This window comes from Sus scrofa, chromosome 11, assembly GCF_054392235.1.
Source record: "Sus scrofa isolate SSC_HxYL_T2T_F1_AM1 chromosome 11, Sscrofa_HxYL_maternal_Yorkshire_Landrace_v2.0, whole genome shotgun sequence".
In the NCBI taxonomy this organism is placed as follows: Eukaryota; Metazoa; Chordata; class Mammalia; order Artiodactyla; family Suidae; genus Sus; species Sus scrofa.
Window position 1 is genome coordinate 57790030 of NC_139393.1, and position 23293 is coordinate 57813322.

At 40.8% G+C, this 23293-nt stretch overlaps 1 protein-coding gene across 3 annotated transcripts in view; it reads right to left on the bottom strand.

Annotated features, from left to right (window-relative positions):
* Positions 1-19807, bottom strand: part of OBI1 (ORC ubiquitin ligase 1) — a 44886-nt gene extending 25079 nt beyond the window's left edge. The window contains exons 1-4 of one of the 3 annotated variants that reach the window (XM_084982029.1): positions 19701-19807; positions 6318-6453; positions 4640-4958; positions 3752-3843 (exon numbers count right to left, since the gene is read on the bottom strand). In XM_084982029.1, the coding sequence (XP_084838155.1) occupies positions 3752-3820 (69 nt within the window). In that variant the 5' untranslated portion in view covers positions 3821-3843; positions 4640-4958; positions 6318-6453; positions 19701-19807. Of the gene's footprint in view, positions 1-3751; positions 3844-3949; positions 4005-4639; positions 4959-6317; positions 6454-19700 lie in introns of those variants that run through there. The other 2 variants (XM_021065768.1, XM_003131038.6) reach the window with 2 other exon arrangements.
* Between the last annotated feature and the right edge of the window lie 3486 nt (positions 19808-23293).

Consider the following 23293-nt stretch of genomic DNA (forward strand, 5'->3'; position numbering starts at 1 on the left):
CTGAAAAAGCATTGCATAGCCATCAGGCAGACACAGATACCAGATACATACACATACTAAAATGAGGCTAATGTACTTTTAAATTTTACACTCAAAATACAGTATATATATATATATATATATATATATATATAGAGAGAGAGAGAGAGAGAGAGAGAGATTGAGAGATTCTTTACATATCAGAATAGTTTTATCATCACATACAGTTCAAATTCTCAAAATGTATTTTGACTCTGATAAAAATCATCATTTCCATTTTAATTTAATGATAGTTTGTATTTTAAAAAAACCAAAATGTCAAATCACTGACTCTATTTAAGATATCCAGTAAACATGAAAAGTCACATGAATTCAACAAGGAAGTAGATTCCTCAGAAAATTCTGAGGCATGTTTACCTACTTCACTGAAGGGAATTTAAAAATATAGTTTTGATCAAGGTATTTAGTTTTGTTTCATATCTGTATTTTGGCTTCTAATAGACTAAAGCTACAGGTCACTTCCTTCACTTTCTATTCCTAAATAACCCCTGTAGTTAATTTTTAACTCTTCTACGTTCCAGCTCTTCAATTACTGCTGTGACTATTCCAAGTATTAGTTTATTCCATGTGGAACTGCTTACTAGCTTAAATCCAGTAACTAAACATTTAGTGCTAAAACTCTTTTCTGTGATACCATTTATTCATCTATAATGGATGTTTCATCTTAAACTAAGATTCTTCTAAATTCTGCTGTTAGAAAATAAACTCCAATACATCAGCGATATCCTAAAGGATAAATCTGATTAGAATTTAAGTGTGATAAATCTTCATTAAGTATGTAAAAATACATTTTAGAGATAACACAAATAGTACTATTTACTATTCTAAATTACAATACACTTCGTTAAATAGTATCATAAAATGACAAAATCGCTTGTTTGAATATATTATGAATAAACAAATACAAACGGAAAACATATACATGAATGAACATTTACTCAGTCATTTATTTATGCGCTACTTAACTTCAAAAATATTTTAAAGCAGGGAGTTCCCATCGTGGTGTAGTAGTTAATGAATCCGACTAGGAACCATGAGGTTGCAGGTTCGATCCCTGGCCTTGCTCAGTGGGTTAACGATCCGGTGTTGCCGTGAGCTGTGGTGTAGGTTGCAGACGTGGCTCGGATCCCGCGTCGCTGTGGCTCTGGTGTAGGCTGGCGGCTACAGCTCCGATTCGACCCCTAGCCTGGGAACCTCCATATGCCATGAGAGCGGCCCAAGAAATGGCAAAAAGACAAAAAGACAAAAAAAAAAAAAAACTTAAAGCAGCCGAAGTAGTTTCCATTTATATAGTGTAGTAACTCAAAGATATTTTGTGTCAAAAGAAGAGAGCAATAGGAGTTATTGTGATGCATCAGGTTAAGGATCCAACATTGTCACTGCAGTGGCTTGATTGCTCCTATGCCAAATGTTCAATCCCTGGCCTGGGAACCACCACATTTGGACATGACACCCACCCCCAAAAAAAGGGAGAGAGTAATAATATCCCCCATTTAGTCAAGATACAATGACATGTGGCTTAACATTACTCAAAGATATATGGGAACTCCCACTGTGGCTTCGGGGGTTAAGGACCTGACATTGTCTCTGAGGATGCAGGTTTGGTCCTGGCCTTGCTTAATGGGTTAAGGATTCGGCATTGCTGAAGCTGCAGCATAGGTCACAGATACAGCTCAGATCTGGTGTTGCCCTGGCTGTGGTGTAGGCCTGCAACTGCAGCTCCAATTTAACCCCTAGCCCAGGAACTTCCATATGCTGCAGCTGCAGCTGTTAAAAAAAAGCAGGGGGGTGGGGGGAGAGTATATGTATTCTACTAGCTTGAGGCTAATTTGGAAAAATTCTGTCACTATGTCAAGTCACTTTCACAGGAAGAAAACTACTGCAAAACCACATGAATGATTCTGCATATATGTGCAATCTGAAAAAGTTGACTACCTAGAAACAGAGTTAAACAGTGGTTACCAAGGGTGGATGGTAGGGAAATGGGAAGATGGAAAAGTTGACTACCTAGAAACAGAGTTAAACAGTGGTTACCAAGGGTGGATGGTAGGGAAATGGGAAGATGGAAGAAACAGCAATGGTGAAGGAGTACAACGCTGCAGTGATGTGGGAGAAAGACAGTCTAGAGATCTACTGGACAGCGTGATGACTACAGTTAATAACACTGTACTGCAGGCTGAAAATCTGTTGAGAGTAGATTTCAGGTACTCTCACCACACACACACACACACACACACACACACACACACACACGTAACTACATTAGGAGATGGGTATGTTAATTAGCCTGATTGAACAAATCACTTCACTATGTATCTCAAACATGTTGTATACCTTAAATATATGAGGGTTTTTGTTTTTAAACAGTGTTTTACATATAAAAAAGTTAGGAAATAGCATATTTCACAGCAAAACCTCTTTGGTAGTAGGTGACATAGGTATATTTTCTTTACCAGAACTGATAGACTTATAATTAGCAGTGAATTTTTTTTTTTTTTTTTTTTTTGTCTTTTTGTCTTTTGTCTGTTGTTGTTGTTGCTATTTCTTGGGCCGCTCCCACGGCATAAGGAGATTCCCAGGCTAGGGGTTGAATCGGAGCTGTAGCCACCGGCCTACGCCAGAGCCACAGCAACTCGGGATCCGAGCCGCATCTGCAACCTACACCACAGCTCACGGCAACACCGGATCGTTAACCCACTGAGCAAGGGCAGGGACCGAACCCGCAACCTCATGGTTCCTAGTCAGATTCGTTAACCACTGCGCCACGACGGGAACTCCTAATTAGCAGTGAATTTATAGGCAGAAACAAAAAGAGAATGGCAGTTATAGCCCCTGTTTGCCAGAGCATTCATCACGCCTCATGGGGGTTCTAAGACTGACTTTTACAAGAGGCTTTCCTTTACCTCCCAATTTCTTGAGGGAGTAACTCACAAAATGATGTTTCTGTTGAGGATAAATTTAACATTAAAAGGAAAAATCCTTTCCTCCATTTGAAATAGGAAAAGGGAGAAAAAAAAAGAAGTTATCAAATAAATTATTTCTAAACTGGCAATTAAAATAAGATTTCGGGAGTTCCTGTGGCTCAGTGGTAATGAACCGGACCAGTATCCATGAGGATGCAGGTTTGATCCCTGGCCTCGCTCAGTGTGTTGAGGATCTGGCGTTGCTGTGAGCTGTGGTGTAGGTCACAGATGAGGCTCAGATCTGGCATTGCTGTGACTGTGGTGCAGGCCGGCAGCTGCAGCTCCAATTCGACCACCTAGCCTGGGAACTTCCATATGCCACAGGTGCAGCCCTAAAAAGACAAAATAAAATAAGATTTCACTGGATGTTTACTGTAAGAAGGCCAGGGACTGAGACAGATTAACTTTGGTTTTTTTTTTTTTTTTTTTGGTTCTTTTTGTTGTTGTTGTTTTTGTCTTTTCTAGGGCTGCACCTGTGGCATATGGAGGTTCCCAGGCTAGGGGTGGAATCGGAGCTGTAGCTACTGGCCTACACCAGAGCCACAGCAACTAAGGATCTGAGCTGCGTCTGAAACCCACACCACAGCTTACAGCAACGCTGGATCCTTAATCCACTGAGCGAGGCCAGGGATCAAACCTGCATCCTCATGGATACTAGTCGGATTCCTTAACCACTGAGCCACGACAGGAACTCCAAGACAGCTTAACTTTGAATTCAATGCTGTCATCATTTAAATTCTATTATTTACCTCATATTCTTTGTGGAGTAATTCAAGTCTAGTTTTCCGGAGGTGCTTCCTGACTGTATGGCTTAGCATAGGTTCACTTTCACTTGTTCCTCCTGTAAGAAAAAAAATAAAATCTAAATTTTCATTCTGATTTGGACAGAATGAAAATTAAAATAAACCCTTTTATTGTTCTATATAGTTTTCTGGCTTCTTTTCTACCTTTTCCCTTATATTCACTTGGGGCTGCCATCTAGGCCTTTGCCGTACTTCGATCCTAAAAAAAGATAAATAACAGCAGAGGAAATACCTTCAGTAAAATACTTACCTGTGCAGCTTATTAGAGTAAACTCAATGTGGGCAATGGCTATATATATATATATATATATATATATATATATATATATATATTTATTTATATAAATAAATTTTTTTTTGGAGGGGTTGTCTTTTTTGTCTTTTCTAGGGCCGCACCTTCGGCCTATGGCAGTTCCCAGGCTAGGGGTCTAATTGGAGCTGTAGCCACCGGCCTACGCCAGAGCCACAGCAACACGGGATCCAAGCTGCGGCTGCGACCTACACCACCATTGAGGCAACACCGGATCCTTAACCCACTGACTGAGGCCAGGGATCAAACCCTTAACCTCATGGTTCCTAGTCAGATTCATTAACCACTGAGCCATGACAGGAACTCCCACAATGGCTATATTTTATTAATTAGCACATTTCGACAATGGCAAATTTTGCATATATGACAATCATTAATGATAAAACCGAAGATTATATTTATATTTAACCAATAAGCTATATAAATATTACCAATACTATGTATATTTAATTATCAAATACATATTATTGATATATATGGCACACATATTATGATATATGACAAATGTATTCATTCAGACATACCTAGTTACTAGTAACATAATTGAAACGATCAACGTGTCTTTTCACTGAACCCAGTTACGATGGAGATGGACTGTAAATCACAGCATTAAGTTCATGTCCATAACTCATTACAAACACGCTCAAAATGTATTCTTCCTGAAAGGTCTTCACTTACGCTGTGGTTACCTTCTTAAAATGATAGCAAAGGTATTTACAGATGTTCTTTTTCAGGATGTTCTATCCAAATGCAAGGACGGATGAACTATTTTACTTGAGAGAATTTATGAAACGTCACTTAAATGTGAATGAATGAAGGCAGGAGAAGGGATATGAAGAGAAGCTGGGGGAAAAAAACATTCAAATTACCTTCATCAACAAAACTCAGGTTCTGCAAGAAAAGACTTGACTCCTGGTAAAGGTCAGTGCAGGTTAAAAAAAAAAAAAAACTAGAGGCAGAGAGCTCAGCACTCCAGTTCGTAGCACAGCAGAGAAATATCCCTCTATTAGACTTCACCCAGGAACCCAAGAAAGAAACCTTGGAATCATCTCTGATTCCCTTTCAGATCTCTTAGTTTCAAAGTCCCACTAGTTCTTTTTTCCTAGCATATATATCTTCCTTTCCATTATAAAAAATTTGCTGAAGTCCATTTTCCCTAACTTGGTACTCTTACAGTGACTTCTTAAGTTTTCTGAAATATTTTCTTTATGATTCATGACAGATACACGAAAGCGAATGGGAGATTCATGTTCAATTTTTCCAAAAACAAAAACAGATAAAAATCATTTTAATTTTTGCGATCTAAGAGAAATAACTTATACGAGCAGAATAAAAACCAAACACTAAAAAAGCTCTTTAAACATTTTATTTTTCAAGGATCTTCTAATTCAGGTTCTATCCCCTCTCTTACTTACACTACCATGGCACGGCACTGAATGTTCTTTCTTTACCCTGAATTCACACTCACTTTCTCCCTCCCCTGAGCAAGAGTCTCTGCCCTGACCTACTCAGCCCTCTCTCCCCAAGAGGTCAACCTACGTACCATCACCTGGGTAATATTCTTCATGCACATTTTGGAGTGCACCATTCCCTTGCTCAAAGCCATCCTGCCCACCTCACCCATCTCACCCACACAGCAATTCCCTGGTCACTCAAGATGCCCTGCACTAAAGTCTCAATATCCCTCTTCAGTTTTATTTCTACACTCAGACCCAAAGTAGACTACTGATCATTTCCAAAAACATGCTTTGCTTTCCTACTTCTTATCTGTAGTACATGCTATTCCTTCTGCAAGAAATGCCCTCCCTAATCTTTACCAACTGAAAATGTATCCATCTTTAAATCTCCATCTTAAAGGCTACCTACTTCATGAATCTCATCTCGATGTTCTGGCTAAACTTCTTGCCTGAACTCTCTGGGCCCTTTTTTTGGCTTTTAGCATCTGCTGCTTTAACCCATTAATATGTTGGTCTACAGGCACAGCCTCCACCAGAACCAAAGTTCCAGGAGGCTTTAGAGTTCTCACAGTGCTTTGTGCCCTTCAGTTGCTCATTTACAGATTATGCAAATGACCAATCTATCTAGTATCATACTGGCAAAATAACAACACTGAAAACTGTCTACTTCAGTCTCCCTCCAAATAGACACTATTTAAAGAGGGTTTCAAATCTATTTCTATGTGTTTGTAAAACAGACCCTTACCAATAATCTCTTTGCAAGGATTTTCGGGAGTGATGGGGACTCTGCAGGCTGGACATTGGCTATTATTCTTCAACCACAAATCGATACAAATTGAACAAAATACATGGTTGTTGATGCATATGACAGGCTGGCGTACCTTTGAAAAAAGAAACATTACTTTTAGTACAAGGTAACAGTCATAACCAAAATCTCAACAGGTTTAGTTTATAGAGTAAACAAACTGCTTCTCTGGAGTACAGCACAGTAGGTGCTTTAAGAAGTATCTAGGAGCCACAAAAACACTGCTTCTGCTACTACACTGTTCCTTAAACATGCATAATAGAGATACTAGCTTAGATATCTGGTCATAGAAACTGAAACTATTGACATATTATGAAATGGCTTTATTTTGTTCCAAACCGCACTCATTGTCAAAAAGAAAAGCCCATTTTGTTCCACTAAGGCTGGGGCAATTTTCCTTCAACTATTTTAGAATTATACAATGTCAGAATTAGAAGGTTCTTTAAAGATCACTTAGTCCAATCACCCACATGTTGCTTGAAATCCTTCCCTCAATTTATTCCGCTATATTACTGAACAAGAGCAAACAACGATTTAGCATTAACATCTTACTAGAAAGTCCCAGAAACCAGAGGCATGAAAGCTAAAACATCCCTAAAAGATATAGCATATACTGAAGTGGTTTATAATCTAAACAGCAAACAAAATACTGAAAAAAATACTGACATACACAGCAAATATACAAATCTTTGTCTCCATATAACCAAGTACAGAAAATAATACTCTACATTTATATTGCCTTATATTTTACAGTGGGCTTTCTATCCATTCTTTCTCTCTCAATAACCCTGTGAGGTAAACAGAGTAAATATACTTTACAAATAAGGAAAACAAGGTATGAAGAAATTAGGTGATGCCCTCCATGTTATTGCAAATGGCATTATTTCATTCTTTTTATGACTGAGTCTGATTGTATAGATATAACCATATCTTCTTTGTCCATTCATCTACTGATGGACACTTGGGTGACTTCCACATCTTGGCTATTGTAAATAGTGTTGCTGTGAACATTGGGTACAAGTATCTTTTCAATTTAGTGTTTTCATTTTCTTCAGATATATACCCAGTCCTAGAATTGCTGGGTCATATGATAGTTTTATTTTTAGTTTTTTTCAGGCAACTCTATACTGTTTTCCAGGGTAGCCGCACCAATTTACATTCACAACAATAGCATATGAGGGTTTCCTTTTCTCCACATCCTAGCCTACATTTGACACTCATGTTCTTTTTAATTACTCAATGAAGTTATTACATTTATAGTTGTACAAGGATCATCCCATTCCAGTATCATAGGATTTTCATCCCACAGCCCCAGAGTATCCCCCAACCCCCAAACTGTCTCCTTTGGAAATCACATGTTTTTCAAAGTCTGTGAGTCAGTATCTGCCATTTGCAATAACATGGATGGACCTGGAGGGTATCATGCTTAGTGAAATAAGTCAGATAAAGACAAATACTACATGATATTACTTATATGTGTAATCTAATAATAAAGTAATGAATACAACAAAAAAGGAAACAGACTCACAGATACAGAGAACAAACTAGAGGTTAGCAGTGGGGAGAGGGAAGGGAGAGGGACCACATAGGGATAGAGGTACAAGATACCATGGATAAAATAGATAAAGCTACAAATTTATATTAGACAACACAGAGAACAGAACCAACATTTTATGATAACTAGAAATGGAGTATAACCTTCAAAAATTGTGAATCACTGCATTGCAATCTGAAAATATCGTAAATCAACTATACTTCAACAAAAATAAAAATAAAATAATAAAAGGGGTGAACTATGAGGAGGCAGGAGCTCTCCATGGGAATAAGTAGTCTCATTTTTTTTTTGTCTGTGAGTTCCAGCTCACTCCAACTGATATTACTCACATTCACCTGAATCCTTTGCCCAATACTTTTGGGTAAAGAATGAAGAGTAACAGACAAAACAGCTACCTTTTAATCTAAGTGGTATAATATGTTAGTCAGAACTAGGTTTCATTTAAAAAATCAGAACTAGGTTTCATTTAAAAAAGAACAGAGGGGAGTTCCTGTCGTGGCGCAGTGGTTAACAAATCCGACTAGGAACCATGAGGTTGTGGGTTCGGTCCCTGCCCTTGCTCAGTGGGTTAAGAATCTGGCGTTGCCGTGAGCTGTGGTGTAGGTTGCAGATGCGGCTCGGATCCTGCGTTGCTGTGGCTCTGGTGTAGGCCAGTGGCTACAGCTCGGATTAGACCCCTAGCCTGGGAACCTCCATATGCCGCGGGAGCGGCCCGAGAAATGGCAAAAAGACAAAAAAATAAATAAATAAATAAATAATAAAAAAATAAAGAACATCTGACTAGGGGTTGAGGCTTGGGGTCCAATTCTGTGTATGCAATTATCTGACTCATCTTTTCTAGTACATTTTATAAATCCAGGCCTTGGATTTTCCATTTTTAAAATAAGAATACTGTATGGCACAAATGAACCTTTCACAGAAAAGAAAACCATGGACTTGGAGAATAGACTTGTGGTTGCCGAGGGGGAGGGGGAGGGAGTGGGATGGATTGGGAGCTTGGGGTTAATAGATGCAAACCATTGCCTCTGGAATGGATAAGCAATGATATCCTGCTGTATAGCACTGGGAACTATGTCTAGTCACTCATGATGGAGCATGGTAATGTGAGAGAAAGGAATGTATACATGCATGTGTAACTGGGTCACCATCCTGTACAGTAGAAAAAAAAAATTGTATTGGGGAAATAACAATTTTAAAAAAATGATAAAAAAAAATAGGTGGCTTGCTCAGCGTTAACGATGGAGGTATTTTGACTGAGTGTACCTGTTTTATCAGAGGGAAAACAGAAAAGACAAGCTGCTGTAGTTCTCTATTATATGTCTGTTTATGCACTTACTGAAAATGTATGTTTATCTCACCTATTAGAATGAAAACTCCAAAGAGTAAGAACTTCCTTCGACTCATTCATTTCTGAATCCATGGTACCTAGAACACGATCTATTACATAGTAGGCACTCAATAATAGATTGGTCAATGAAGTGGTTGATATTAAGACAGTATTTAAAATTCAATTAATCGGGAAACTTGCCAGAAGGAATAATGACTTAATAGTCTTCAAATAGCACAGACTTAACAATATAAAATAAAGACACAAAAACATTTAAGCTTTCACTTGATTCACATGGGATACTTTTACTAGGGGACTCAAAACACTTTCTAGCCATTTAAAATATTTTCTGGTTCTAATAATAACACCACCATTGTCGAGTGAGTCCTTCTGCACTAAGGACTAGGAGATCAAGGGAGTCAGCGAGAAGGAGAATGAAAAGACAGAACCACCGCCAACTATCTGCAGAGAAAACTCTTGTGCTGCTCTAAGTCTGCCTCAGAAGAATACTAAGATTATTCATTAATTTGAAAGGCGTCCCTACCCTCAAAGAAATCACAGATGTATAAAAATCCATGCCAGGAAGGTAATCATTTGAAGTCGCTCTGTAAAGAGCTCTTTGGTCTTAGTCTGGCTTTCCAAACATTTACACGCTCCCTTGATTATGAACATGAACTTGAGAAAACAAAACAGAGAAGATAATTCAGCATAGATTTAGACTTCCTCTTGAAGAAACTCTTTTCTTTTTTTTTTTTGTCTTTCTCCTTTTTTTTTTTTTTTTTGTCTTTTTGCCATTTCTAGGGCCGCTCCCACGGCATATGGAGGTTCCCAGGCTAGGGGTCCAATAGGAGCTGTAGCCGCCAGCCTACACCAGAGCCACAGCAACGCAGGATCCGAGCCACATCTGCAACCTATACCACAGCTCACGGCAATGCCGGATCGTTAACCCACTGAGCAAGGGCAGGGACCAAACCCGCAACCTCATGGTTCCTAGTCGGATTCGTTAACCACTGAGCCATGACGGGAACTCCCTCTTTCTCCCTTTTTTAGGGCTGCACCTGTGACATATGGAGGTTCCCAACCTAGGGGTCCAATTGGAGCTGTACACCAGGGCCACAGCAACTAAGGATCTGAGCAGTGTCTGCAACCTACACCACAGCTCACGGCAACACCAGATCCTTAACCCACTGAGCGAGGCCAGGGATCAAACCCACATCCTCATGGATGCTAGTCGAGTTCATTAACCACTGAGCCACAACGGGAACTCCTAAACAGTTCTCTTGAGAGCACAAAAATGTGTCCAAGTAAGGAGTAATAATGAGAATGATACAGCAAAAAGGGCTATTAATTAATGACGGAAGAAGATGGGGAGGGCTTAGAGCCACAGACAGAAAAAACCCTAAGAAGGACTTAAGAGAAGGAGATCCAAAGTACAGCGGGGGCAGATTTTGGCTTAAATGGAGGGAGATCTATCTTCCATCTTAACAGAAGGGAGGACCAAGGGTATAAGAACAAATACAAAGTGGCTGGAAGATCCACTGACAGAAACGTGACAGAGCTCAAGTTCCAGCTGTTTCAACTGCTTATATTTTGTCATTAAATATGAGGTGAGGTTACCAACTACAAATTAGAAGCAGGGAGGGATGTGGACGTGAGAAAACAGGAGTATAATAAAGCAGCTATTCCGAAAGGTAAGGAAATAAATTTACTAGGTCATGTATGTAGCAAACAAAACACTGCTGAGTATGTGAAAGGCAATAATGATGGTGAAAAAGTGATAGAGTCACAGAGTCAACCAATGGGTCTTGGTAAGGCTGAAATAATGCTGGAGAATAAGTATGATGAGAAGAGGAACAGAGAGCAAGATGCTTACAGTCAAAATTCAGGAGGTGGTACAGTTGCTTTCACAATGTTTTGTTCTGGGACATCTTAGCTGACAGTTTTATTTTCTCTCTCAATCTCATGTATCACACAGTGTTAACATCTTTTCTAAGGTGACAATTCCTAAGAATCCTCAGTAACTGGACCTCAATAAATGGCAGAGCTTCATCTCTGAGAGACAAACCTGGGGCCAGCTTCAGCTCTGCTACTTATTGAGCAGTTTGACCTTGGGTAAGCCCTTTAGTTAGAGCGGCATCAGGTTCCTCCTCTGAAAACTGTGGTTGAACCTAGTACGACTGTCATTCAGGTACTGTTAAAGATTTAATAATGTAGAGACGTAAGCATAGAAACTTTCACATAGCAATGTCTCTAACGATAAGAAAGAAGAGAAAAGAAAAAAGAAGAAAAAGAAGAGGACTATATTCATCTGTCCAGGAGCCAACTCCACGTACGGGCTCTTAAAACTGCCTCAACCATAATATGACCAAAAACAAGATTGACCAAAACATACTCACTGCTCCTCCTGCACCCCCTCTTCTCTAAGTTAATGGCACTAGCACCTCACTACTCGGGCTGGAATACTAAGAACTGTCTCTGGCTCATCCTTTTTACTTATCCTCACCATCTAATCTGTCATCAAATCCTGGTATCACGTATCAGTCTAAGAAGCCAGAAATTTTAAGATGTACCCATATTTTACACACCACCAAGAAAAAACGAAAGAATGAGAAATGCTGACAATTTTAAGATGCCACTGCTTTTAAGATACAGCCAGATTTCAGAGAGGTTACAATGTGGGAAAAAAGCACACCCCCAAATAGTTGAAACGTGGCAGACCTATCTCTAAATGTCCCTTTATCTATCATCTATTCCTTTTTTCCATCTTCAATGATGAGTTCGGGTTCTCATTCTTTTACTCCAATCTATTGCAATGACCTCCCAAGCTTCCTTGCTTCTGCTGTTCGTTCCTGTCTACCTTCCATACCAACGTCAGAGCTATCTGTCTAAAATATGGAGCACTGGCTTTCACGGCTCTCCTGCAAAAGCGTTTTTTCTCCTGCTCATAGTGTTAAGTACAGCATTTAAAGAACAACATAATCTGGTTCTTAAACTGCCATTTCCCTTGATCTTCTATTTTAATATTTGACAAAATCTACACGTTAACCACACAGATCCACCTGATTTCATTAATAAGAATATGAATAGTAGAGGCTCCCTGCTTACTATGCTCTCATTTTTTAGCTTGACAGGTCCTACCAGCCTCCAACTTTCCCGATCAAAATAAAACCTTTTCCTTTTTTTTTTTTTTTTTTTTTTTTTTTTAATTTCCTTTTCTAGGACCGCTCCGGCAGCATAGGGAGGTTCCCAGGCTAGGGGTCTAACTGGAGCTGTAGCCTCCGGCCTACACCACAGACACGCCAGATCCAAGCTGCATCTGCAACCTACACCACAAGCTCACGGCAACGCCGGGTCCTTAACCCACTGAGCAAGGCCAGGGATTGAACCTGCAACCTCACGGTTCCTAGTCAGATTCATTAACCACTGTGCCACAACGGGAACTCCAAAACCTTTTCCATCTTTTAAGATGAAAATCATATGTTACTTTCAAATTCTGATGAGAATCAAAGGACTCTTTTGTAAGGCCTTCACTAATCCTTTTAGAATTAACTGGATTTTTGTCCTATTCTCATAAGGGCGCTTCTTATGCACCAACTTAATGTTCTCTGGACTTGGAAAACTGTTTATACCCTGCCTTCCCTATTAGATTTCAGGTTCCTTGGGGACAGTCCACCGTCCTGCTCATCTTAGTGTCTACCTACAACTGATACAATGCACGCTCTAAGATTAATAGAAGTGAATTCTGATCTATTAAAATGAAAGGCTGAGATAATGCTCCTAAAAGAGTTTCAAGAAGCAAAAGGTCAACAGTCACTGCCAAATTGTGAAAAAGCGAAAGTTTCACCTTTCCATTTAATCTGCCAAAATGACAAAGAAGAACAACTGCAGGCAGACTACCTGTCTCTGTCTACTAAGAGTCACTGGCAATGTCACCCAAAGGAGAATCGTTTTCACTGTTCAATATCTGGTATTGTGACTGTCACTGTGCTGGATTTTGAAACAGTTGACTAATTCATTTCTTTGGACCATGTATTCCTACCAGATGATGATTTCTAAACAATGGTTTAAATTTACTTGGGAGAACAGAAACCTATAAAAGAGAATTATTAGAAAAAATTACTTGGGAGTTCCCATGGTGGTTCAGTGGTTAACAAATCTGACTAGGAACCATGAGGTTTCGGGTTTGATCCCTGGCCTTGCTCAGAGAGCTAAGGATCCGGCATTGCCGTGAGCTGTGGTGTAGGCCTCAGACACGGCTCGGATTCTGCGTTGCTGTGGCTCTGGCGTAGGCTGGTGGCTACAACTCCGATTAGACCCCTAGCCTGGGAACTTCCATATGCCGTGGATGCAGCCCTAAAAAAGACAAGAGACAAAAAAAAAAAAAAAAAAAAAAAAGAAAGAAATTACTTGTTATTTATTTGACCATAACCGACAGAAGCAAAATACAAAGAATCTAGCCCACCCTCAATTCCTGTCCACCTACCTTCCTCTACCCAGACCCTGCTATATATATATATATATATATATATGAGACACCAAAACACACACACAAATAATTTTCTTTTATAAGATCATCTCAAGATACAGAAATACTCATAATTTGCCTATGTTATCAGTTTTTATATCCAATTTACTCTCAAATGAGATCTGTGGCAATAACACAGTAAGTACTCTTATGAAATAAAACTGCAAGAGGACAACTGCAAAGGTAAGTGGCATGCACAATTCCAAACTTATCTGGAGTAAGCATATCTAAAGTGATTTCCGAGGGTAATGCTCCTTGTGGCTGGTGAAGAGGAAGGAGAGAAGACAAAGCAAGCCATGAAAAGGGGGCTCTTCTCACTGGAATGGACCAAGGGGGTAGTCCTAGGTACAAAAGATTAACCCTATAATATATAATTCTACTATGCGGTTTAATTTCTTTTATCTGAAGATGCTTCAGTTTTAAGAGCCTTTACCACCCAAATCCCCAAACGTACCTGGCAGGAATGATGCCTAAAGGTGTTGCCCATTAATAGCCATCCTAGACTTACTACCTAACAAGAGGTATACTTTGGCTTAGGGTTTGTCAACTCTGCAACGACTAACATTTTGGAACAAAAAACTTTTTGTTGTGGGAGGTTGTTCTGTATATTGGAGGATGTTTACTCTTTCCACTAGATGTGAATAATACCTCCTTGAAGGCCATCAGAAATGGCACTAGATATTGACAAATATCTCTGTGGGACAAAACTCACTGCCACTCCGCTGGGAACCAATGGTCTGGGATAGTCACGTGAATTCCCCTAACAACCAAATGAGGTTGATAGTATCAAATTCATTTTTAGCTATGGAAACTGAGACTCCAGGAAATAATGACACAGCTTCTAAGTGGCAGAGCCAGCATTCAACCACCATTACATATGCAAACCGAGTGCTCTTTCAACCATAACATAGTTCCTTCTTCTTTAGAGCAGGTTTAGTAAACAATAACCTGGAAATAGAGGACATATGCCTGAAAGAAGCAAGAGATTAGGAACCAGACACTGGAATCAGCAGGGGCTGAAGAGATGAAGGTGATGGGAGGAAAAAGGCAGTGGATGAACTTTACCAACTGGCCTGGCACTTACACTTAAAATCAACTCACCTGTCCTTCTGTCACCTTTACTAGAAGCTAAAGCTAGACGAACTAGAGCTAATCCTTCTACTCCACAGAATATTCTTTCTTGCACCTAATGCCAAAACTTTATGGGTTTCACTAGTGGAGACCCAGAAAGACTGTGAAAAACAAGGCTGAAAGTAGAAAGGACTGCAGTAGGGGCCCACCTACTCAGCCTTAGGAATTTGAATTTTTAAAAAATAAAATTCCTAGATTGCTCTTACTGTATTTGAGGAAATCTTTGGCTCTGGACCAAAGATTTAGGTTCTAGAACTTGAAAGATGTGTGACCCTGAGAACAAAGTTAGTTAATGCCTACTGGTCTGGGTCCCCACTTCTGCCTAGGTAAGAGGAAAGCGAACACACCTCCCCTCTCCCACCTTCACCCCTACCTAGAACACTTTAAAAATAAACTGGAATAATCTTACTTGCGAAGTAAATATGTCAGCCATTACATACCAACCTTAAAAATTATTAGGATATGTCAACACTTTTTTGAGTTAATTTTTTTATTATATGCGAAAACACAATATTGTTACACTTTTCTGGAAATGTCTGCATTCTTCAAACATTTTAATATAGAAAAGAGAGAAAATATGGAACGTACACTGTGTATGGCTTTTTTTTTCCCCAAAGCAAATTACTTGTGACAATCATATACAAGGCCGGTTCATCAATCCACTCTTGGGAACTGAGAGGCAATCAGGACTCAAACACAGGCTCAGTGTTCTGAGGCGGATGGCTTGCTGAATAATCTACAGTCCCTGATGGACACTGATTAATGAATTTAGTCAACCTAGAATGAGGACACTAAGTTGCTTAAGGCCTTGTCTCCAGCACTATCTTTTCAAGATTTCTAATCAACAATATGAGTGAAAGGAAAAACAAGAACTCCGTGAAGGAAGGGTTCCTTTCCATAATGTTCTGAGTGGGAAACAACCCATCCTCTTATGGACACCCCACATCAAGAGACAGACACCCCACATCTTAAGGAAGCTGATTTTATTTCTGATTATTTCAGCCAGAAAGCTTGTATCTATATTAAGCACAAAATCTTAATATTATGGAGCTACACAAAGCTTGATTCCTTTTTAAATGAAAATACTTTAATTATTTAAAGATTTGCTATGATGTCCATTTTTTCCAACACTATATTGTATATTCTAACTATAGTCCAACCTCAATTTCCACTCTTTTCCAAATAATTTCAAATACTCCAGTTTATTTATATTTATTTTTAAAGTGTGGCACCCCATACTGGATTTGTAAGTGAGGAATTACCTGGATATGATTTATTAAAGTTAAACAGCTTTGGAAGTCTAGTTGCTTGGCACTTCTCTTGAGAACCTCCTCTGTCCTTTGATTGTGGGCCCTCACTAACATTTGCCTCTCACTCACAGCAAAATGCAGTCTGTCAATAAAAGTATCACATTCAACAACATGTTTCACAGCTTGAATTCTAATTGAAGAGATAAAACCCTGGAATTACCTAGAGAAAATGCTGGTCTACAGCATTCCTTTTTTTTTTTTTTTTTTTGTCTTTTTGCCAATTCTTGGGCGGCTTCCATGGCATATGGAGGTTCCCAGGCCAGGGGTTGAATCGGAGCCGTAGCTGCCAGCCTACACCATAGCCACAGCAACACGGGATCCGATCCGAGTCTGCGGCCTACACCACAGCTCACGACAACACCAGATCCTTAACCCACTGAGCGAGGCCAGGGATCAAACCCGCAACCTCATGGTTCCTAGTCGGATTCATTAACCACTGCGCCACGACGGGAACTCCTCTACAGCATTCTTAGCAGAACCAAAATGTCACCTAACCTGGGCTAGATTATTTCTATATTTCTGCTTGCTGGCCTATTAGCCCAAGACATAGAAAAAATTAAAAATTAGGCAGGAAATTTTTATATATAAATCATCTCACAGGATGCACCTAACTACTTCAGGCCACACAGAGTTCTTACTTAAGATACTGTCAAGGTTGCTAAGCATTGTTGGGCAGAGAGAATCCACTTTTAAGACTGAGCTAGAGTCAGAGGTAGTAAATGCAAAATGTCTGAACTTTCCCTTTCTAAGTATATTTGTATTCAAAAGACAAAGCATTGGCCATGTACGCACTTAGGCTATCTCCACTAATACTTTCCCCTCCACTCTTCCCCAACCTTATTTCAATCAGCATCTATCTTATCTCTTCAGATTTAAGGTCTCCCTTACCCCTATCTTCTTTAAGTAACATGCACCCCCCCCCATTTTTTTTTCCACAGTAACTCTCCAGGGATAATGGCCTCTAATTCTGCTGAAAAATCAAAAAATGAAGTTTGCTAATCTGTATGGGACAAATGGTGAAGGCCGCACAAGAATGACTCTCTAGAAGAGGGCTAGCCAGGTAGGACCTAAAGGCAGATCACAGAGGTGGCCCGAGATACTGTATGTCAGGGAGATGGAAGCGACCCTGGGAATGTGGCACTACTCCAGGCCATGCCCTCTCCAGTACCCGCCAAATACCGATGTGGGGGAGTGTGAGTAGCACAAGCAGATCAGATCGGCTTTAACTATACAAAAGGCAACGGTGACGAGGAGTCAGCTAAAACCTCTGCGGCAATTTCCGGAACAAAAAGGTCCCACTCTGTTGGGAATGTAAATCTTTACGGAGTTAGCTCACTGGCCTCACGAAGCAACTGCGAAGAACAGTTACTAGAAAAGGCTGGTTTCCTCATTTTGAGCCTCAGTGCCCACGGTAATGGTTAATGCTTATCAAACATGAAGCGCCAAACTTCACGGTAAGCACTGCATATGCATTACTTCACCCAACCCGCCCAAGCACAAGGATGAACATTAATACTGTTACCATTCCCATTGCACAGATAAGGAACCTACTCTGAGGGTGGTTAGGTAACTTGTGTAAGGTCATCCATCTAGTATCTGGAAGACCTGGATTAGAACTCATGTGGTCTGAACACAGTACTCAGGCCCCCAACCATCATGCCTTTCTGCCTCCATTGTAGACAGAAAAAAATGCCTATTTACGAATCATTAGTCTTTTATCATCAAATTTAATTCTAGAATACAGCTAACCATGGCGGGACACACACACACACACCCCAAAAGTGTGTGCTGTTACGCAGGAGCTCAAGTGAGTTTAGGAAATATAACCTACTAAAGACACAAATGGTAACAGCAGCGGTTCAAATGCTCGAGATGCTAAGCCTTTGTTTTCTTATTTAAAAAGTGGGGAAACCAGCCCTACATATCTCACAGCACTGGTGAGATCAGTAGATGAAATAATTAAATGCATACAAAAGTATTCTGTAATTTGAAAATCATTATATTCTATTTGCTATCATTGTTGTTAAACATAATAGGTGGGGAAAATCAGGCAGGCAGAACACAATTTCAACACAATTGCGAGAGACAGCCTATTAACTTATGGAGACTAGGTATCATGTGTACAACTAAGACCAAGTGAAAATTATCTCCTAAGGATATTTTATCAGCCTTTCAGGCTACTGTTGGGAGCACCCTGACTCAGAATTTAAGGCACACTTGTGGGAACTTCAAGTCAGGAGCCAAATGCAGACCTTGGCAAACAGAAACATCTCCTCCTCCCAGCTATGTATATAGGAAGTGGTAGCAAGCGCTGGCTCAAAACCACCCTCCACAGGCCATCCCTGATCTTGCCAGTCCGACTTGATCAAGCCACGTCTATATTTCCCACAGCACCTTTGCTATTTCCTTGACATTTCATTCTGATGGACATCAAGAGTTATCAGTTTCTACCAAGCCTGACTTCCTAGGACTTCTTGAACTGCACGAAATTCACACAGACTTAAGGCAGACAATCGTACTGGCTGACACGCAAACGTCTGCTCAATGAAGTTTGTATTTCTCAATTCTAAGCTGCAGCTGTAGTTTCGGGGGGGGGGGGGAGGTAAACACACATGCAACCACAAATATAAAGACCACTCAGAGTGGGGGAAAAACTGGAGGAAAAAAAAACATCTCCCTTCTTGACCTACGCAGTCAAATAAATAAGTACTAAAAATAAAAAATAAAAAGCTCCTTTTAAAAGTCGAATGGGAGTCACAAACGGAAATGAAAAAGGAGACAAATGCATTAGAACCTTCAGCACTCCGTTTCTAATTTGGAACTACTTTCTCCACCTGATTTCACAAACACCTTAGACACCTTTTGCATTACAGAGAGGGTATTCCAGGTTGTGATTCCGTTGCCGGAATTAAAGACGACACCTCTCATTCTAAACGTCATTCACGGGCACGTTCTATATACTTTTCAAATTTTGAACCCAGAGCAAAGGCCACCCTCAAGGCCGGGTTAAGGCATGGAAATGATGTCGGAAATGGGCAAGACTCCCCAGCCAGTACTGGAGGCCCAAGAACAAAACACTCTAGTGTGTGCAGGGGACGAAGGAACCTTAGCGAGGCTCCCAGGAAACGTGCTTTCATGCTTCTGATGGGACTGCACACGGGCGTAAACTGTTCCGATTCCTTTCGGACCAGGCCTCCTTCGACGCCGGAATGGCCCGAGTGAGGCCGCCCTCCCTCCACACCCCAGGCCGCTGTCATCCTCCTCCGAAAGGCTCGCAGACGACCGCACGAATCACTGCGCGCTCCCTCCGTCCCCCAGGACGCGGCCTCCCCGGCCTGAGGAGAACGCGGCTCGGCGTCCTCACCCAGCCAGGCGCCTCGCGCCCTGTCCCCGCTACACGGAGACGGCCCTTGGGTCTGGCGGGCTGCTGCACGTCCGACCCCGATTCGTAGCCGTGTCCCAAATCACCCATTACCTTCCCCAAGCAAATGTGGCACGTGATGGGCAGAGTGAGCGACAATGTAACGTTCTGCACGGTCTGAGCCATGGCAGCGTTCAGAATCCCGCCAACACGGAAGTCCCGCCGACCGCGGCTTCTCGCCGCGACAGAGGCCGCGCGAGGCCGGCTACGGCGGCCCAGCAGGGCCACGGCGCGCCGGCGGAGAAAACGAAAACGCGCTTCGCCAATGCGCGGCCGCCGAGGCTTATTTCTCCCTTCTTTCCTTTCCTTTGCAATTTGAAGAAAACCTTTTCCCGGTTCTGGAACTGCAGGAGTCCTGCGAATGGGAGGGAAAGTAGCTTACTAGGGACATCGAGGATCTTGAAAGTTTAACTGAAAAAATAACAGTGGAGAGAGGAGGGGAAGATGCGAAAGAGGATTTTAAATTTCCCGAATCTTTTTCGGAGGATGGGGCGGGGAAGAATTTTCCGCCTGAAGTTTAAACCCGACACAGTTTGCAAGCACGCGGTGCAGTCAAAAAGGGAAGAGGAAAGACGTTATCGCTGCATTTTATGTTTTCCAAAATATCTGCCGCTCTCAACTCTCCACATTCTCAAGTGATGTGATGTCACTTAAAAACAAGAAATAGTGGTTGCCTCTTAAGTTGTTGCAGAGACTAATGTTTCGGCTACATTTAATCGCAGCTCTCCCTGAAGACACGTTTTCACTGTGGTTCCTTCTGTGGTTTCTAAGAGGCTTAAGGACCGGGGGCGTGGACTCTGATTTACACCCACTTGTGAGAAAGCTGCAAACAGTGCGAGCCATCCTTACTCTCCCAATAGTGCTTGCTCAAGCGTTTAAAGCCTTCGTTTCATGCGCCAGGTTGGATATGAAATGTACCACTATGCTATTGAACTCCGGAGAAGAATGTGTGAGGTTTTAAGTTAGTACTTCCTACCAATGAAAAAGAAAAACTCTTAAAAGTTCCTAGGTGAATCTTAAGTATCACATTTGGAATTTAACTGTACTTTATACTTTAAAGGGAGGAAGAGCCATTGTGATCAGTTTATGCAAACATACAATCTGTGAATAGGGAGATTCAAAAACAAAACCAATGAAACTGCTTTTACTAATCGTGAGGCAGGGAGGGGGGTGGGGGGCGGCAGTAGAATTGCAAGCAACAGTCTGGTGGTTAAAAGAAAGTGGTTCTGGACCTGGGCTGTGAGAGTAGAAATCCCTGCCTGAACAACTTTCTAGCTCTACTGGCTATAGATTATTTGTTAACCTCTCTGCTTCCTAACTTTTGATAAAGAGTGTGTGTGTATTGAATGAGGTCAGTGTATGTTTACTATCACAGTTACAAAGGGAACAGACAATAATGAGATTGGAGCAGCTAGTAATTCACTTGAAGTAGCCCAGCTGCAGGTCAAAATCAGCTCACAGGTGACAGTGAGAATTCTTCCAAACAGCTCCCTAACTTAATTTCCTAGGAATCGGAGACCATCACGTGCTTGGAATTGGAGATCTGGGCAAAACAGTCTTATTGATTGTCTGTTTAATGGACACTTTTCAGAAAGCCTGGCCTCAAAGTCATCTGGTTTGGCTATTTCCTGGCTGTTGGGAGTCATTTTAAATGGGGTCTAGGCTTCACATGTTTTGCTATTGCTAATGCGTAGTTCACATTCCTGGTTGTAGATCTCAGGCTTCAGAATGGGAAAGCTCCATGTCATTACCCGCTGTCATTCAAGATTTGCCATTTCCCCACCTTACTGTGTTCTTCCCTATTCTCACCTTGCTTAAACCTAAGGTAGAATTTTAGGACCTGTCATTCCCACCCTCCGAGTGGGCTATAGGATCAAGCATGTTCCCTTCACACTGATCCCTGGAAACAGTGCAGTTGGAAGACATATTAAATACAATTTTTTAGTTTTTATTTTATTTATTTATTTATTTATTTTGGCCACAGCCACAGCATGCAGAAGTTCCTGGGGCCAGGGATCAAACCCTAGCCATAGCAGTGACAATGCAAGGTCCTTAACCCACTGAGCCACCAGGAAACTCCAACATTTTTTTAAAAAGATTTTTCCAAAGCTACTAGGGGAAGTTCATTTCTTGTTAATTATCCTAATGCTTGATGTTAATACTCAGTCACAAAAATATATTTAACAAATCGTAGGAGTTCCCATTGTGGTTCAGCAGAAATGAATCCGACCAGTATCCATGAGGATGTGGGTTTGATCCCCGACCTTGCTCAGTGGTTAAGCACCAGTGTTACCGTGAGCTGTGGTGTAGGTTGCAGATGTGGCTCAGACCCCATATTGCTGTGGCTGTGATGCAGGCCAGTAGCTGCAGCTCTGATTTGACCCTGAGCCTGGGGACTTCCATATGCCTCATATGCAGCCCTAAAAAGCAAGCAAATAAATAATCTAACCTACATTTTAAGTGGAATGTTAAATTCTAGACTATTTCTAACATCCCTTCCCACATTTGCTCTCATTGTCACAGCTTCTCAGTGCTGTTTTAGTGCTCTGTCCATATAGCTATTTCTGTGCTAAGCTAATCACATTTTTTTATAGTTGGTTGTTTATGTCTTTGCTCCCACAACAGACTGTTTCTTAAGGTCTGGGATTGTATTTGATTTATCTAGTATCTGTACTGAGTGACTAGTCCACAAAGGGTAATATTTCCTTTAGCCACAAACTACCTTTCTTACACACCCAGGCTGCTTTGAACTTATGTTTACTTGTTTTTCACTTCAAAAGGGAAGCCCCGTATTACATCTTGCTAATTATAAAAATAATAAGAATCATCTTGAAAATTAAGTCATTTATAAATATATAAAATCATAAGCAAAAGTTCCTCTAGGCTTTGCCTCACCTCTTGATCCTGTGTGATAATCACCATCCATATTCTAGAGCATATTCTTACATTTTTCAAGCATATATTACTGTGAGCATAAGCACAAAGAGGATCATACCATAACATACCTGCTCTGCTCACTAATGCTTTGTGGATCAGCACACATACACAAACACACACACACACACACACACACACACACACCCCTGAATAATATTGTGAGCAATACAGGCTGATTAGGACTCTCTCTAGGTCCAGATTGATTCCAGGCCAATTCCCAGGCTTTGCTCTAAATAATGCAAATGCTTGGAGGCCAGGAATTCTCTCTTCCCTCTAATCTCTGAGGGGCATTTCTTTTTTCTTGACAAATCATGTTCTAAATAGACATTATTTGGCCCAAATCATTAAATAATGCTGCCATTACTTTTAACAGGAAAACAGATTACCTGGCTCCTTGATTTTCTGCTTAATTTCTTTCTCAGCTTCTTTGTAGCCCCATGAGGAGTCCTGTGACCTGAGGAGTTCGATCAGACAGAGAACATGGGATGGGCTAAAACCTCCTAAATCCTTATAATTATAAACATTCAGAACTAGAAAGGCTCTTAGGGGGATTTATGCAGGCCTTCCCATTCACGAATCAGGAAATGGAGGCCTAGAGAAGTTAAACTACCTGATAAGGGTGGAATTGGAGCTAAATCCTAGATCTCATGTAGACTCCTTGCGATTGTTGGCTAACTGCCTTCGTGTAAGTGCAAGATGTATTATTATTA